The sequence below is a fragment of the Periophthalmus magnuspinnatus genome, chromosome 24 (assembly GCF_009829125.3).
Source record: "Periophthalmus magnuspinnatus isolate fPerMag1 chromosome 24, fPerMag1.2.pri, whole genome shotgun sequence".
Lineage (NCBI taxonomy): Eukaryota > Metazoa > Chordata > Actinopteri > Gobiiformes > Gobiidae > Periophthalmus > Periophthalmus magnuspinnatus.
In genome coordinates, this window is record NC_047149.1 from 14,476,278 (window position 1) to 14,494,114 (window position 17,837).

The 17,837-nt window shown below is 36.8% G+C and overlaps 2 protein-coding genes across 3 annotated transcripts; one reads left to right on the forward strand and one right to left on the reverse strand.

Moving 5' to 3' along the window:
• The first annotated feature begins 459 nt into the window (after positions 1-459).
• Positions 460-7,708, forward strand: fbxo25 (F-box protein 25). Of its 2 annotated transcripts, XM_033990712.2 has the most exons (11): positions 463-576; positions 887-1,020; positions 4,436-4,539; positions 4,688-4,734; positions 4,804-4,896; positions 4,971-5,064; positions 5,496-5,680; positions 5,759-5,941; positions 6,223-6,366; positions 6,502-6,528; positions 7,033-7,708. In XM_033990712.2, the coding sequence occupies exons 2-11, from the start codon at positions 905-907 to the stop codon at positions 7,120-7,122; spliced, it is 1,083 nt and encodes a 360-aa protein (XP_033846603.1). In that variant the 5' UTR covers positions 463-576; positions 887-904; the 3' UTR covers positions 7,123-7,708. The 2 variants fall into 2 exon arrangements, with proteins under 2 accessions (XP_033846604.1, XP_033846603.1); XM_033990713.2 differs by lacking the exon at positions 6,502-6,528 and having other exon boundaries at positions 460-576.
• A 149-nt stretch (positions 7,709-7,857) lies between these two features.
• On the reverse strand, positions 7,858-17,722 carry si:ch211-225h24.2 (uncharacterized protein LOC564539 homolog). Its single transcript, XM_033990715.2, has 4 exons — positions 17,444-17,722; positions 13,186-13,242; positions 9,727-9,842; positions 7,858-9,001 (listed from the first exon to the last, which is right to left on the reverse strand). The coding sequence occupies exons 1-4, from the start codon at positions 17,528-17,530 to the stop codon at positions 8,581-8,583; spliced, it is 681 nt and encodes a 226-aa protein (XP_033846606.1). The 5' UTR covers positions 17,531-17,722; the 3' UTR covers positions 7,858-8,580.
• Between the last annotated feature and the right edge of the window lie 115 nt (positions 17,723-17,837).

Sequence of the window (17,837 nt, forward strand, 5' to 3'; positions counted from 1 at the left end):
AGCCGCACTGGAGGCTTTAAAGAGCCGCATGTGGCTCTTTAGAGAGTGGTTGCAGACCCCTGATCTAGACAATACACAATGCAACTAAAAGTGTATTATTTATGCAGAGACAAGAGTACTGTCTGAGGCTGCTGTAACACTGACCTAGACAAAAGGCTTGATAAAATAAACATGGGATATAGGCCTATATTTTGACTGCAATCCATGTACGCATTTACCTCAAAGTGCGTAATAGTAGCAGCATCAAGCATCACCACTGTCCCGTACTTACCCCATCCCCCATTTCAAAATCAAAACATAAGTGCATGTGCGCAGTCCCCAGTCACGTGTAATCGAAAGCCCCTAACAAAACATACGGGATTATAATGAGAAAGTGATTGACAGAGCAGAGGTCCAATGAGCGCCGCCATATCGGGTAGCAACAAAATAAATACGGACTTTCTAACCAATCACAGAAGAGAGGGGGCGTGTCCAAATGCTACACTCCGCACTGTGTTTACTTCCGTCAATATTTCCAACGCAGCAGGCAGAAAGGCAGACTGGGTAAACGGCAAAAGGAGACGACTACGTGTCAAGGTTAGTTTATCAAGCTTTTAAAGAGATTTCTAGTTATATTTTTGATATAGCACCAATCGCTCGTTTTTATCTGTTCGCGCTGATTCGACTGTCACTCTCTATAAGCCTTAGTTTCATCAAAATTGTCGAATATTTAGTGATCAACATCCTTTTTGCAGTGTGTGAATTGTGTCATATAATTATTTAACGTGCCAGTATTCATTATTACAAACTGGTACCGTGCGTTACCCAACATAAGGGTGGTTATTATTTGTTTTTTATTTGAAATGACAACACATGTTTAACCCTAACCTCTCCATCTTTAACACAGAAACTAGCTTCGGTTAAAATGCCTTTCTTGGGTAAGGACTGGCGGTCTCCTGGGTGGTGTTGGGAGAAGACGGACAATGGCTGGAAGAGGATCATCTTGTATGGGCAAGAAAATAACAATTTGGACTTTGCAGAGTAAGTCTGTTCATATTTTGTTTGTTTTTGTGACCTACTTCTTTCCTTTACCTGTCACCAGACTCCAAGAGGTGTGTTTTTGAAAGTAATTATGACCTGTTTACTATAACAGGTTAAGAATACTCAAAAACAACATGTACATGAAGGGTTAACTTTTCTCCCGAATACCACGTAAACAATAGGCAAATTACCCATTGTGAGACATATTATGATGTTATTACATGAATAAAATAATACAAATTATGTTTTTGTCTTTCTATCATTTAATTTATTTTAAGGGTATGCACATTTAGTATAATTAACAACATCCAAATTAAACTGGTAATTATTTTGTTTGTTTTTTTGCTTTACAGTTTGCATGAAATCCTAAACTAATACAAGAATCCCATGTTTAGTGGGATACATTTGTTATGGTATAAACTACATTGGTTGCGATGGTTCTTATTGATAAGACAGGAATTGGGTCGTAGTTATTTGCAGAGGAAACTTAATCAAAGTTTCATTGCTGTTTTTTCCTATTTGCAGCCATTCAAATTGCAATTTTGATTTAATTGTGATTCATTATGGGTCCCTATTCTTTGAGTTTAATCCATTTGAATGAACTTTATCCTGGACAATTGATATGAGAAGGTGGTGAAGTGTGTCCCATTAAAAGAGCTGCTGCTGTTGCCAATGAGACTCCATGGAAACAGATGGACTCACATGGTCTGGTCTGAAATCAAAAGAGCAAATTTACATGACATCAACTCATTCAGACAAATTATTATCATGCTATAATTAGTCCTGTTAATAGTCATAGCCATGGGCTTGTGTGATCAAATAGGACACACTTAAATTATGTGAGAAAACAAGAAAACAAATACTGCTCCTATGCTGTGTTTTTAGTTGCAGGTACATTTATCATTGTGGTAGCTGTTTAGTCTTACTTTGTGAGTGCCTACAATGACCACTATGTATGAAATCCTGTTTTGCTAGAATATTGGTTACTAGACACAACTTTTGAACAGGTTGGTTATCTTGCTCGTATTACTTTCTTTTCAGTATCAATATCAATGGTGTTCAAATGAGTATCCACTTTCACTACTTGTGCAATTATAAAAGTAATGGGTAATAGGTACTGAATTTTGCTGAAAACCCTAATCTATACGAAGAGGGTCTGAACTAACTCCAAACAGTAATAATTACTAAATTATAGTAAATTAACACCTACTGTTCTTAATTGGGTTGTCTAATAATAAGTAGTAATTAAAGTGTGTGTCATAGCAGTGCAATGGCTTTATCTCCCAAACGCGTCAGATGAGAATGACCACTGATGTCACTTATCTGTATTGGCTACTGTCCAATCTCTGCCAGACCTCAGTGACATATTATAGCTGAACATATAGGCTTATTGTTATACGAAAGAGGCCCATTATAAAGGACTTGGACTGGCACACAGTGTTACTGAATAGACCATCTCATGCTGCATCTGGAGAACGTTGACATAAAATCTATACCAAATCTGTATGTTAACACAGAAAGAACACCAAAAAATGCAAACTATTTTTGGTTCTTGTTCATATTGTTTGCCTGGTGTTGTTTTATTCATAGACTTGTTATGTGAAAAAGTCAGTCAATACTTGCAGAGCTGATGGACACAAAATAGTTTTGACAAAATGCACTCACTTTTCCTTACCAAGGACTTGCGCGTGCATGCATGTACCATACCTCTGTTAAGACAAGCTTCAAGTGTTTGTGACACAGAAAAGACTAGTCAATCTGAACTTTATTCATTTTAAGACAAGGGTAATTGTTGTAGGCTCAGAATAAAAGATAAAAATAAACTTATCTAAATATACCTTTGTTAAGACAAGCTTCAAGTATTGACATATTTTATTCTACATTCTCCCTACTGGACTGTCTCAGATCCCGCTAAAACATGTTTACAGATGGACAGTGCAGTGCAAGTAGGAGAAACACTTTGTTTAAAAAAACATTACAGAAAGGACTCATGTATGCTATTGACCCCTCTTGTGATCTTCAATTCAAAACCCAGTCCAAATTACTACCTTTTTAAACATTTTAAAACATTTTCACGATAATGGATTACTGTTGGATCATCCAGTCAAATTATGTTGAGCTGAACAAAGCGATACAAATGAGAAAAACAGTGTTTAGGTTTTGGCAACAAGAAATAAAAATATCTAATTGCTGAACCCATTCAAAATCTACATGGAAATAATAGTTCCAGATTTTCAGCAGTTGGTCAGTTAATAATGAGTCACGAGTCCCTTTAATATTAATTAATCAATCAGAAAACAATAATCCTCCCTGAGATCCAAGCATAGGTTCTGTAGTAATCAAGTCACACAACGTTATGTCCCAAAGTCCCAATCAATTTTGTCCAAATCTGTATGTAAAAAAGAAAGTGTATCCTTCTAAATGCAAAATGTTCTTGGTTCTTGTTCATAGTATTTGCCTGGTGTCGTTTTATTCATAGATTTGTTATGAAAAATTCAGTCAATACTTGCAGAACTGATGGACACAAAATAGTTTTGACAAAATGCACTCACCTTTACTCACCAAGGATGTGCGCGTGCATGTACCATACCTCTGTTAAGACAAGCTGTGTTTGTGACAAAGAAAATACCAGTCTTTATTCATTTTAAGACAAAGGCAATTGTTGTAGTCTCAGAATAAAAGATAAAAATAAACTTTGAACCAATATTTAACAAATGCTTATTATAAAAATGCGGTCATCTGTGAAAAGTTGAAAACACCCAAAATACTATATTGTTTTATAAATATAAGTCATTGCATTTAGTATTTATCCTCACTATTTACTATCACTATCTATTACAATTGTTGTACTATCTTATTTTATGTAAACATCCCTGTCTTTTAGATTTTGCACCCCATACTAATCTAATCCAGCCACAAGGACAGGTGAACCTGGATAAATACAGTGGAGTACAGAAGAAAACTACTAATAATTAGTTGTTATTTAATCTAAAACGATTATATTATGCATGGTAGAGATATACCACTATATTGGCTTTTTATGTAAAATCTATTTTATATTTTGTATTTTGTCTTTTTAGTGAAGTGTCTGTCTACCTTGCAGCACCACGATAAGCCATAGTTTTGAGTAAAAACCTCATTAAAACAACACAGAGAACTGCACAAAATGTGACTATGATGCTACAGTTTTGTCATGGAACAGGACTGTGGATGACTTTTTTATACATTTCCTGTGTACTGTATAGAATTTTAGACCATAGCGTTTGGGAAAACCTGCTTCTATATCCTTAAAATATCAGCAGATCTTATTTGCCATAGATTGTTTTGAGTAAAAAAAGAAAAGACAACTTCCATGAACAAAAAAAAAAACATATTGGTTGATCTGTTTTATTGGTGGCATCTGTTTTGTGTCCAGACTGTGCAGTGATGACAAAAACGATATGTTTGTTGGAGACGTGTGTGAACTGAGCAGTGTCAAGCAGCAAAAGGACCTCTACAACAACAGCACCAAGTCTCAATGTGAGTGCCCCGTAATTATAGAGCTGCATTCCTCATGCAGGGCTTATAGGGCAACAAAGGCATTCTTTACCATGCTTTGAAATTACTTCATTTTTTTACTCTATTCTTTTTTTTTGTACATAACTGCATTGTTTTGTATACCTCCTAGTTGTAAAAGATAAATGGATATACGTGCATAAAGTCAGCACAAAAGAAGTAAGTAAAGTTATATATCTCAGGATTTCTTGTTGGATGGATTGGAGTGACTTTCCCTTTATATTTCAGAGGCAAGGATACAGCACACTTGGAGAAGCCCTTAACCGTCTTGACTTTTCCACTGCTGTTGAGGACTTGCGGAGATTCAACTATGTTGCTAAAGTAGGTCATTATATAATGTAACATACAGTGTATGTGTATTTTTTTGGTTTAAGATGGTCTCTCTCTTATTACAGCTATTCCAGTTAATAGCCAGGTACCAGCTTACATCTTTAAGTGGCGCTGCTCAAAAGAATTACTTCAATATACTTGAAAAGATTGTACAAAAAGGTGAGTGTTTTGAATTTAGTTGTTTTGAGCACTTTGGCTCCAGGCCTTAAGCAACCAGGCACCTTTTAATTGTTAAACAGCAGCTTATGGCTCAAAGAACCAGTCAAGCAAGTAGGCCTCTGCATTATACTGGTGGAAAAGCATGTTTACCTCACTTATGTAAGACCAAGTGAAGATGCTTTTAAGAATGTAATTAAAAATGTGTGTAGTTTTATAACATATTCATTCATGATAAACCAACATAAAATATTACACAGTTTTTTTAATACAAAAATGAAAATGTTTTTGTTTCAATTGTTAATTACTTTAAATTTTCTCACATACAAGTAATTTCTTCCTGTTTTCTGTCTATTGGAATCTACAGCTTGTAGATCAATTTGGATTAGACTTTTTATTCCTCCAGCTCAAATAGTGTTTTGTGTGCCCTCTAGTGCTAGATGACTGTTATAACCCACGCCTTGTCAAAGACCTACTGCAGGACTTGGTCTCCACGCTGCACAGCTTGACTGTGCATGTGGGGAGAGTGGTCCTTGTGGGGAATATTAACATTTGGATGTCCAGACTGGAGACTATCCTAAAGTGGCAGGAGCAGCTCAACAATCTGCAGATCCCAAAGGTGAGAGAGTGCAAATACACTGCTTAAAGTAAACTTTTTAATTAATAGTTTTTGCAGTCATTCTGTTTTCTTCCTCAGCATCTGTGTAATGGCATGTCCCTGAGTGACCTTCCCATTCACATGCACAACAAGATCCTAGGTAAGCTGTCTGACGCCTGTGACATCATTAATCTGGGTCAGGCCATGCCCACGCTGCGCTTCCTCAGTGAGGACAAGATACTGTGGAAAAAACTCTGCTACTTTCACTTCTCTGATAAAGAGGTAAGAAACATTTGTTCATAGATAAATAATTTGTCTTGCTCAAATAAACAGTCCAAAATATTTGCAAAATATTTGTGGTTGAAGTATTTTGAGCCTTTTGCCACTAGAGGGCAGGAGTGGATCACTTTTGACCACAGTTTGAACCCGCACAAAAATGTTCATGGTCATCAATTCATTACTGGATACTCTCTTAAAGTCTCTTATTATAGATTTGATGTTTACATTCACATCTCATTGTTAAGATTAAGAAAGTTTCTTTCTATCATTTTCCCCAAATGCAGTATCATAAGAACTTAGTTTTGACCAAGAGTGACAACATAGACTGGAAGCTCATGTACTTCACATTAAAGAAACATTACCCCATGAGAGAGCAATATGGGGATACATTGCACTACTGCAAGCACTGTCACATCCTTTTCTGGCAGGTAAGATTCCCCCTTTTTATTCTTGTAAATACAATTCAAATCCACTCAACTTTGGATCCTGTTTAACACTTGGTGTTAACACTCTGGTGTGGTTTCTTTTCCTCCTGCCTCTGTTCTGATTCCATTATTCTTCAGGATCTACACCTGGCATTAATATTCAAGGTACTTGGTTTCTTATTATACATTTCCACTATGTCTATATCTTGAATGTATTCTGGGTGAATGCGTGTACATACCCTTCTTTCAATATTTATTTTTACCAAATTTCTTTTTCAAGAGGTCCATATCAGCTCTGTATGTTTACAAATGGCAGAAATATGCAAAGCCCATCACAAGGCATTTAGACTTTAGTTTGTCTTTTTGCATTGGAATTCCAGTCACGAGATAGCACTATTGTGCTTTCCTATAATCACAGCTTTATTCAAGGACTTAGTAAGACAACCTGCAACTTCAGTGTTGTGAAGTAAAAAATCTACCTGGTAACCTGATTTCTGGTGATATATCAGTTTTCTCAAGACCCCAGTAAAAAAAATAAAATAAAAAAGACTGTGCTTTGTCATGATTCCACCCAAGATGCCACCTTCAGTTTGTCAAATGGAAATGCACATATGTAAGTGTAAATCTTCTTTAGTTTATGTAGTAATAAAATCTTGTTTTCTGTTACAGGACTGGGGACACCCCTGCACAGCCATTGACCCAGACAAGTGCCTCATGCCCATCTCCCCACAGGACTTTATCACACTCTTTCAGTATTAACCAAAACTGTATATGGGACTTTACTAATGTAGTTAAATACAAAGGGCTTCAAGCAATGATCAGTGATTTTATGTCCCTTATTCATCCATTCCTGTGGGCAAAGTACTGTTTTTTTAATGTTACGAATGTTGGAACAAATCTTCAACACAAACACATGGAGGGAAAATAACACAAGTATTGCTTTGTAAGAAGTCATAATATAAAATAAGGAATAATGTGTTTTGGTTTACGTAATGTGAATATAATGACAGTAAACCTACTGACTCTGACTCATGGTGTTTGTTTTTAAAACACTATTAGACATGTTGTGTTTGGGATTTTATGAATGCATGTCTGTTAATGTATTTACTGTAAATTGTCATGTTAAGTCTGCTTTGTGCAGTCACTTAAGAAAGATTCTGTCAAACCTTTTTTTTTAATATTAATTGTGTAACAAACAGGGAAACGTGCAAACACTATTTATGAAAAGATTCACATTTTATACCCTTTTCTTAAACTTTTGTAATCCTCTTTCAGCGCTACAGTGTGGTGGTAGTCTAAAAGGTACTATTGTGAAAGTAACCATAATAAAATCCTTCTTTTGAAACGGTTTGATATGTTCTATTCTCAAACAAGTCATTACTCAGAGGTGTATGCCGTTAAAAGATACTGCTGCACCAACAATGTTAGTAACACTATGGCTATTATTACACTAGTACTATGTTACAATAAATGCACTCACACAATTGTGTATTTAACAAATACATATTTACACAAGTTTATTAATACAAGGCACTTCAAACATTGTATACAGTACAGTGAATTTTGTCTTTAATTTTAGAACTTTTTCATAAATAGCATTCAACTCTGACACGCTGCTCTATGACACATTAAAAAAGCAAAGATCATCCACAAAATAATTTTTAGTAGTAAAATATTTAAACCTGCACAAGGCTTTACTCACAGTTTAGCAGCACTGGAGGCTGTAGCTTTGCAAATTTGCACATATTCTTAACAGTGTATTTCTACTGCAAATAGTACAGTAGTGTAAGGTTTCATTCATTTACTGTAGACAGACTAGTTTTAGACGTGTGCAGAGCAACAATCAAAGCTAAACTGCACTTTGACGTAGCTACTTTCCATGGATCTGGGTTCCTTCAATCAAGGAGTGGAGGCCTGAGGAGTGTCTCTAGACTGTAAAACCTATGAGAACCTAGATAACTGAACAATGCCACCTTGTATTCAGCTTGTAAGTTTAAGTATATTTTTTCTTTACTAGAGTAGTGACATTTTGGACTTTATTAACACTATAATTATGTTTTACAACTCATTTTGGAGGCTTGTAACAGCAAGTTCTTGGTCTTGATAACTTTAGAGTCAACTAGCATCCATTTGTGTTCACCAATTTTACATGTAAACTCATTTTTACACACAATTCTTTAAGCATTCTTCATCCTCCTTATAGATTAAAATGTAGGTCTATTTTAGACCCTCCCACATGCTTTCTGACGCAATTCCTCTGCCCATCCTGCCAATCCCGGCTAGTTTGACTTTAGCGCGGGCTGTCCACCTCACTGCTCCCACCCGATCCTTGGAGTCAGACAGGTTAGCGTAGCGGGAGTTGTCCTCCTCCAGGCCTCTCCCTGCCCACGAGTTCAAATCCAGGTCTACAGCCTCGAGACAAGGCACCATGCTGTCCCCTCTTTGTTTTTTCTCATCTGAAAGTTTGTCAGTTTCCCCCAAGTGCTCCGTCTGAGGCGGTTCCCATCCTTCAATCTTCTCCAGTTTTTTGGTAGGTGATATTTGCCGCATAGTTGTGGTCACGCTATCCCAAAAACACTGCCCCTTTTCTGGCTTCTTCTCCTTCTCTTTCTCATCATCCTTGATCTTTTTGTGAGACCTTTGAAGGAGATTTGGAAGATATGGGAGATTTGGATAAACAAACCTTTCTGTGTTATCTTTAAAGTATAAATAGTTCTGACATTTTTACACTGTGGAGAGTGGAATGTTCCCCTATATGACTAACCATTATATACATAGGAATTCACATTGTTTGTGCGACACAGTAGGTGATTCATTGAAGTTTTCCTTACAGTACAGGGCCCACTTCCTAAAGCAGTTTAAATCTAAATGGCTGCTAAATTCTAGACCCGTCTCTTTTAAATAAACAAGTTCAAGTGTTATACAAGACATCATTATTCTTAATCAAGATGAAAATGCTTCTACAGCAGCACACTTGGCCATTAAAGCGCTCTGGTGGGACACACTTGAAGTTAATGTAAACCAAGTGTGGCTGCTGGGGACTTTTATAGCCATGAGGCTGAGAGCAGACAACATGACCCTTCAGACTTTCACTTGCAAGAAAACATATTACCTTCACCACGGATCTTTGGGTTTTTAGTCTCAATAATGATTTTGTGATGACGATATAACAAATAATTTTACTACAAATTTGTTAGTTGAAATAAATTCTGTGTATAATGATATATGTGCCCTCAAAACCAGGAGCAAAGCCCAAAACACTAAGATAAAAAGTACCATCTCAGACCACTAGAGGTTGGTAAATGAAAAGATTACCGAGTTTTCAAAATGTACAGGTCAATAGATAACTGTATGTAGTCTTACCCTCTGCGATCAGCCAGACTCTCTCCCGTCAACAACAAGTGCTTGTCGTCTTTGGAGGAAAACATTTTCCTGTCCTTCCTCTCCTTTTTGGACATGATCTTCTTCACTTTGGCCTCCTGACAAGTTACACACAAGATATTATTAGCTTTATCGTGCATATTTTGATTTATTGAGGAATTTGCCTGAGTTGAAGAAACATCTTTTTTTAATCTAAATAGTAAAATGGAACAGACAGGGATTACACAAACATCTTTTTTAAGACCACAAATTCACCAATAATGGCCAAGTTTGTTTACGGCAGCTTCTTATTTACTCTACTAAGTCACATAAGTTTGAATGCATTCCAGTGTTACTCCCTTGTCCCACCAGCTCTCCTCCTCCCTGCCCCATACAAGCACATCAGCCTCATAGACGATTACTAAACTCAGGCTTGATTTCCTTGCCTGCCTGTGAAGTTAAAAGTCAAGGTCATTGCGTACATCTGTGCCTGCCCGAGCCAACCACTAATCAAAACATTCCCAGTATTCATAACACTATTTGACGGATCTATCTGACCCCTTGAGAAACCTTCAGTTTCTTTTATTTTTTATACCTACAGCCTACAAAACCTGCAAGGAAACAGCTTTTATTGAGGCGAGAATGAAGTAAGAATAAGCCAAAAAATGAGTAATGACAAAAACAATACACAATGACTTAACTTGAGGAAGTACTTTAAAATATAAGTACATGTAAAGTTGAAGTACTATCACCAAAACAACTGTTATATTTACTACTACTGTCACTACTTCAACTTTTAATATACAACTTTTTACATGATGGGTCCCTGTTACTGCGACTGGGGCAAAAAATACAATTATCTCTTTAACTGACATTACATTTAAATTTCATGTCTGGGCATAAAAATCTGCAGCCCCCCCTCTTCTCTCTCTCGGCCTATGTACTATAAGAGTAAAGCGTGGATCAGATTTTCTGCAGATACCAGAAAGAGCAGAAATTCCAGCTCTGTATGTTCACGCATCACTAACAGAGGATCTCTTTACCATTCTCCACAGTGTTAGCCCGAAGGTCCAAAAGACCGGCGAAGCAAAACATGCAACACTATTTTATCTGCCAACTTCTGGAATTGGTCTACTTATAAGGTTAAACTCTTCACAGTCACTTATATATTACTGCAATGTTTTGTTTTTTTTATATAGCCACTACAGTATCTTCTCAATCCATCTCCAAACAAATAAATTATTTCTAATATACTTCAGGTGGTCTAATTTGCCAGGGTGAGCGTAACAGGATGAAAAGCACAATAAGTAAGTACAATCACTGACTCCTACATTATTGTTATCTCTGTCAGCAAAGTCCGGCCTCACGAAAACCTATTCAACATAATCTATTTGACGTAACGCGCAAAATCCCACACTGATAATACAATACCGATGTCTATTCAACTTGCCTTGACTATGTGGTTTCAAATTCAATGACTGACTAAACATCCAAACCAAAGTTTAGTCAATTTTAAAGTAATCTTGTTTATTTAAAAGATGTAACTTTTTCTGCCAGCTGCTTTGCCTGGAATGTTCCACGATATGGGATTAAACTTATTTCTGTGGAGACAAGCAAGTGAGTTACTGGTCAGATCTGTGCAGAGGCAAGCCAAGTGCTTTTGAGCAACAGAAACATCTGTAATTGAAAAAAATGCAAGAGTTATAAACAAAAGCAATAAGATCTCCATGGAGACAAGCAGGTGGCAGAATCATGTGTTTTATTAGCTTTCAACAACCTGCGCTCCTCTCCATCCTTCTATCTATCCTAATACGGACATAAAAGCACAGAGCAGCCCAGGACCAACTGGAAAGTGTCAGCAAGCTATTTTAAGCGGTTTTCATGCCCGCTAATTGTTCTGTGTGCAAAGTGTTCTGCTCCTAGAAAGAATGTGCCGTTTCCTTCCCGCCTGTGTCTGAGCGCCTTATCCTCGCAAACAGGACAACCCCACAAATATGTCATGTGAACTACAGAACCTACTGAGCATCTATATTTACGGAGGCCACACAATGCACCAGTGTGGGAAGGACAAGGTTCACAAGGACAAGTGTTTAGCAGAGGTTCAAGATGTAGCCCTCAAAACATGGAATCAATATAATATCATCAATATTCTAGGCATTTTTATTTGTTGTAGTAAGACTAAATTAAATCAAATCTAAAATTGAGATAAATCAATATGAGGAAAAAAAATTTGATTCATTTTTTGCTCAGCCCTAGTTCTGACAGATATCAATATACCAGTACACTTTGGTTTTAGTATCTACCAGTACCTAAAACCAAGCCAAACGAGTGCAGTGACTGAAAATAGTATTTGTTTCATAAGTAACATAAGTAAAGTTTAACTGATCCAAATATGTTAATATGTACTACTATATATCCTTCATGTAACTATGGAGCAGCACTGTATAAATATAAAAGCAAGTCAAGAAAAATTATAGGCCTTACTAGGATAATGGCTGAACATACTGAAACCCAATCCAACACTTTTTTCTAAAGACACAAAACCTAAAGTCGCTTATTGTAAACTGAGACTAGTGATAAACCAAAGTTCAAATGGGACAAAATTGTGGCATTTTTCCAATATAATCTTCCCTTGAACATGCTGTTATTTCTATTTTCCATTCCAGGTAATAATGTGTTGTGCTTTGACTTCGCAGTTACAAGAATTTAGCATTACTTGTAGAGACTGCTCCATAACAACACAGTTTTGATAGAGATAAGGGTGGGGGCAAAGGCATGTTTGTGATACACAGTGCAGCTTCAGCATAGTCTGTTTTACTTCAACCCGGATGATATAACAAGACATACAACTAGGAGTGTCTACAAGTGTGTGCTTTTGGCAGTTGAGGTCACAAAGAAGAGATATAGACAGATACAGGAGACATAAGACAGAATTTGCACATTTGAGTTGGCTTTAGCGCCCTGATATGTGCTGGTTGTGAATAAGGTTAGATAAGAATGTCTTTTCTTATCTCAGACATAACTGTGGAAAGTGAACATATACAAAATGTCCAGCGTGGGACTGCACTACTCAATAATAGAAAAACATATCAAGATAAGTGGATACAGTAAGTTGAATAACATTATTAAGGCAAAGAGGCAATAGTTATTTTGTTCTTCAAGGTCTTTACTTGAACTGAACTTTAACTAACAAAACTACAAATACTAAACCAAAAGGTTATAACATATGTGGAGAGTCATCTGCACAAACAGGGTATTTTTGAGCAATATAAATCAATTAATTAATGCAAAACAGATAAAAAGACAGTTTAATGCCATACTGTGGAACATGCACTCCATAAAGACAAGGAGGTAGCACACCAGAAAAGTTACATTGTGCACCTTTAACCCATCTCGCAATGATGGTTAAATGATAAATTTGTTTTGCATCCTTTTCTCCTTGTGTCTGTACTCAGTGTTTACCTTTGACACCACGGTAACGGCTTCCTCCTCCTCTTCCTCTCCTTCTATGTCTTTGTCCTGAAACGCACACAAGCACACAGTTAGTCCAAACACTACCCCCAAAGCACAGTACTACGAATACTTGTGGTGTTTATGGAGTGTGCAGTAGTTCCTGGTAAAGACGAGCACCTTTTAAGAGTAGCAGTATAAACAGTGTTGGAGAGAGGAGGGAGAGACAGATACTTCAGATCCAAACAAAATATACAGTTAAGTCATGGCCTATTGTCTTAATCATTTATGCTTTTCCAATATGAGTATGGCTATTTTGGTGCCATTGTGCTCTCAAGTGCCAAAATATACACATCAACAGCTTTTTATTAGTTTATTGTCTAACCTGGTCATATTAGAATCTCCTTTAATTTCCTGTTCCTGTGCACTTTTTGTCAGGTTATTCCAATAAGCACCCAGTTTTTTCTCATTTTGTTGTTCTGTAATACTTGAACCATAAATCAAATAAATGTTAACGTACATTTAGACAATATTTACAAAAAATAATATATATTTATGAAGTATCCCGACTGTGATATTATGTCAATCCAACAATCCCAATTAAAACGTGTATAGTTAAGGTTTAAGTGTCAGGCAAATGTGAAATGACCCAGAAAGGTGCAGAAATATCACTTTATAATTTTATTTTGAAGGTTACAACATACGTTTTTGTCATTTCCAAGCAGCTCTTTTGTGCAGCACTTAAGCGGTACACGTGATATTCAGATTTTGCATATGGTCATAACAATATTCACGATTTTTACCACATGATTATGATGATAGATTCATACATTTACAACCCATAAGGCAAGATATAATGGACATACTTGCCTTATGGGTAATGAGACAGTAGAGCTGTTCAAAACACATTAAGTAAGCTACCTATGCGTCTCTGCTTGATCATATCGCCTTATATGACTGCCTTAGGCCTAAGCCGTTGTCTTGAACATGATCCAGGAGCATTTAATCATAAGAAGAGGCCACTGTGAAGAGATTACGGACTCCCAGCCAGGATAAGGATTCCTGTTAAATCATCAAAGCTTCCAACACTGAACAATTTAAATGGAGAGAAACGCTAGTCTGACTTGTCTGAGCAAAGGATTGTAGGTTTGTGCCACCTCCACTGATCAAAGACTGATTGCTCACTAGAAGTATTAAAACTGAAGGAGAAGAGAAGAAGAGAAGAGAAGAGGGGGGGTCGGTGTTGGAGTATGGTTACACAAAACAACCAGACTGCTTTCGTAGCTTTGGGGGGCATTTCTTCCTCAATCTGGATGTGTGTCAAAGTGTCTCCACAACAGATGCAGAACAAGGACACTGTCTTATATTTTAACTGTGCAACAAAGAACATTTATAATCTCGATTTCAATGTTTTCTTTTTCCATAGTGAACACTCGAACGTTAGTGGTTGTACTGATATATATATATAGCTGAATGGATATAGTAGTCATCAACAACCCAAATAAGCAGAAGAACTTGGGTAATTATAGGCAGTGTCTACAGAACTGTACAATGGCTACCAACTTTCTTTTCCATTTTGCCATCCCCGCTGGTTTTCATGGTAATGCCTGCATGTCCAGTATCGAACGATTCTGAACTTTGGTCCTATGAAACAGAACCAAGCCGTTCTTTTATTCTAATTATAACATTATTTTCTTCTGTGCTTTAACTTTAACCTAGAATGTTCCTAAATCCAACCTAAATCCTAACCTTAACCAAACCATTTTCTAAACCTTAGCTCAACTCCTTTCCTAACCTTAACCATTTCCATAACCCTGTTCCTAACCTGATTCTGTACCAGTTTGACAAATTAACTATTGTCAAAAATGAACATTTACTGGTACCACAAGCCTCACTGAACCGTAAGTTAATAATTCAATAACAGTCATTAACTATTTAACTAAGTAACGTTTTATCCAGGCCCATAACACATCACAGCAGAATGGCAATGAGAGTTGAGAACGGTTGGATGGCAACAGAGACTCTACATAACTATATCAAGTAATCAGAGTTTTCAACTGCGGTCCCTCCAGAAAGCATTAGCTGCCTTAAACCTAGCAAGCAAGTTAAGACAAATTTTGGGATAAGAGATAGGAAATATCTCATTGATTGCAAAGTTCAACACAGTCATTGCATAATACATGTTTTTGTACAGATTTTACCCTCTTGATTCACAAGCAAGCTGGGGCCACAGAGTGAGTCCAACAGAGTTGTTATTAGGTCTGTTTCAATAAGCCACAGACACATAGACACAAGGAAAGCCGGGCTGTCAAACTTTAATAAAGAATGGAAAACAGGTTACAACACAGAGCCTTAAGTGCCCCAGAGCACACTGCAGGGAGCATGGTTATTGACTAGAGATCTGCAATATTATCTGCCCTCAGCACTTTTACCCCACTTAGCTTCTTAACTGCCTTTGTCTGGGCCTGGAAAAATACTCAAATCCAACTAAAATGAGATTCTAAAGAAAAAAATATGTGCTGTATTAAGATTTTGTTTACAAATTAACAAATTATAGGCAATATACAAAGTAATCAATTTTCCCATCAGCTTTTTAAAACATATGATTTGGCTCATCTGTAAAAGAAGCAGTAGTAATAGCAGTAGTATATTATTGGAAGTAGTATACTATAGTATACTGTACATTTCAGTCAAGGCTAAGAGAAAAAAAAAGTATGAAAAAGAAAATCACAATGTAAACTCAAACCAAGATTTTTCAACATCAGTGACCCCACATCTTTCAGCCATCATTTTATCTCAACTTTATTGACCCTAATGTTGACCCTTAGTTCATATGCACGTCATCACCACCATTGGTTTACACAGGGAAGACTAAACAGCTTACTTTCCCAGGATTTTTATAAACTGGGCTGAAATCTGGCCCCGGTGCCTACTGTTAAGGCATCCAAAAAGGAGCTTAGAGCAGCTCTTGTAGGTAAAGACCATGTGATGTTTCCCAAGAAGTACGTCCAGATCAAATGACGTCAGTGTTGTAAAGAAATAGGGAGATTTCCAATAAATCAGGACTTTGGAGTAATAGAATTCCAATTGTCTGATTGAGATGTACTAAAATGTCAATTTGTATTACTATGTGTAGAGTCAGTGATTGCAAAATACATAAATAAAATATGAGACCACATTCACAAAAGACTAATGCTGTGCAATTCATCAAATTTTAATCAAGATTGAGATTCAGTCATTTTGAAGTGTCCATAATCAGCTTTGGTCTTTTTAATGGAGAATCTAGATCCAGTCCTTTGTCAGTAAAAGCATGTGGTTTGGAGCTGATGGAAGACTTTTTGTGTTAATGGCAATGATTAAAATATCTTGTTTATGTTGAGGAAATTAATAGTTAAAGCCATTTTTATTCATTTTAAATGAGGAAAAACATTGTGAATACTATTTTTTTTTTTTTTTTTTTTTTGTCATATTGCCCAGCACTAAAAGACAGGATTCCCATAAAGACATACCATTACACGGCATGAGCTGGCAGAATATTTAGAAGTCTGGGTTGGCCTTGTAAGCTTTTTTTCCTTGTTCATTTAGACTATCCAGCTCGCACAAATGGGCAAGATAAGTTTATTTAAAGTGCAGTTCATACAGAAAGTAATTCAAAATGCTTTATGGAATAAGAAATACAATAAAATCATCATTCAAGCAAATACAAAAATAAATGACACTTTTTACTTCATTATTCCCTATTGAGTTTTACAGACGAACTAAATGTAAACACTTGCATCCTTGACACCCTGAGAAGACACAGCTGCTTGTAAAGGGACCCCCCATAGAACCACAAGCTTTGAAACTGTTCAGAAAGAAACTGGAAAATTTCCAAAACAGGTCAACAAGTGATGTACTCCTTGTGACATGTTATTATTATTACTATACCTTATCTTACCTGTGTAACTGCTCATTCTTCTTTTTGTAGATCTGTCATGCATTTGAAACGCTCTCCCCTATCAGCTGACTTGACATCTGAGTTAGACTACTCTTCCCTCCCCCATCACCAAGAAAGATCACAAAAGCTTCTCATAAATGGCACTTAAAACTTTTTGAAAACCACTATGTCATGTCAAGTAATGTCCCTTGTTATCTCAAAGGTAGCAGCAACAAAATAAAAAAAAAAAATAGTAAGAGCTGAAGAGGAAATGAGGAATAGTAGGTCTTCTTCTAGATTCAAATGGATAGGCAACTATTTTAATAACTATTTTAATCCAGCTGGGATCTTTACCTTATAGGAGTGATGGTAGTGCCAGGACATGTCGTCTTCCTCTGAGGCATAATCCACCAGCACTTTGCTCTTGTTCTTCTTAAACATATTCCTTCAGTGACAGACTCAAAAGCGTTTTCTTCCTGCAAGTTATGGCGACGATTACAAAGTGTCTTCTGTTTTTTTCTCAAAGGAATCACGAAGGTAGCAAAGTAGTAGCAGCACAGACCCTACTCATTCACAGTTCACACACGCTGCCTGCTGTTTGGACGCATGGTGTTTTGGCGTGCGTTTGGAGATGTGCGCAAACCAGACCACTGAGACCTAAAACAGAGCACCCACTATGCCCCGCCCACTCTCCTCTGGGTCCCAAATGTTGCCATGACAGGACGAGGAAGGGGCCAACCTCGCATCT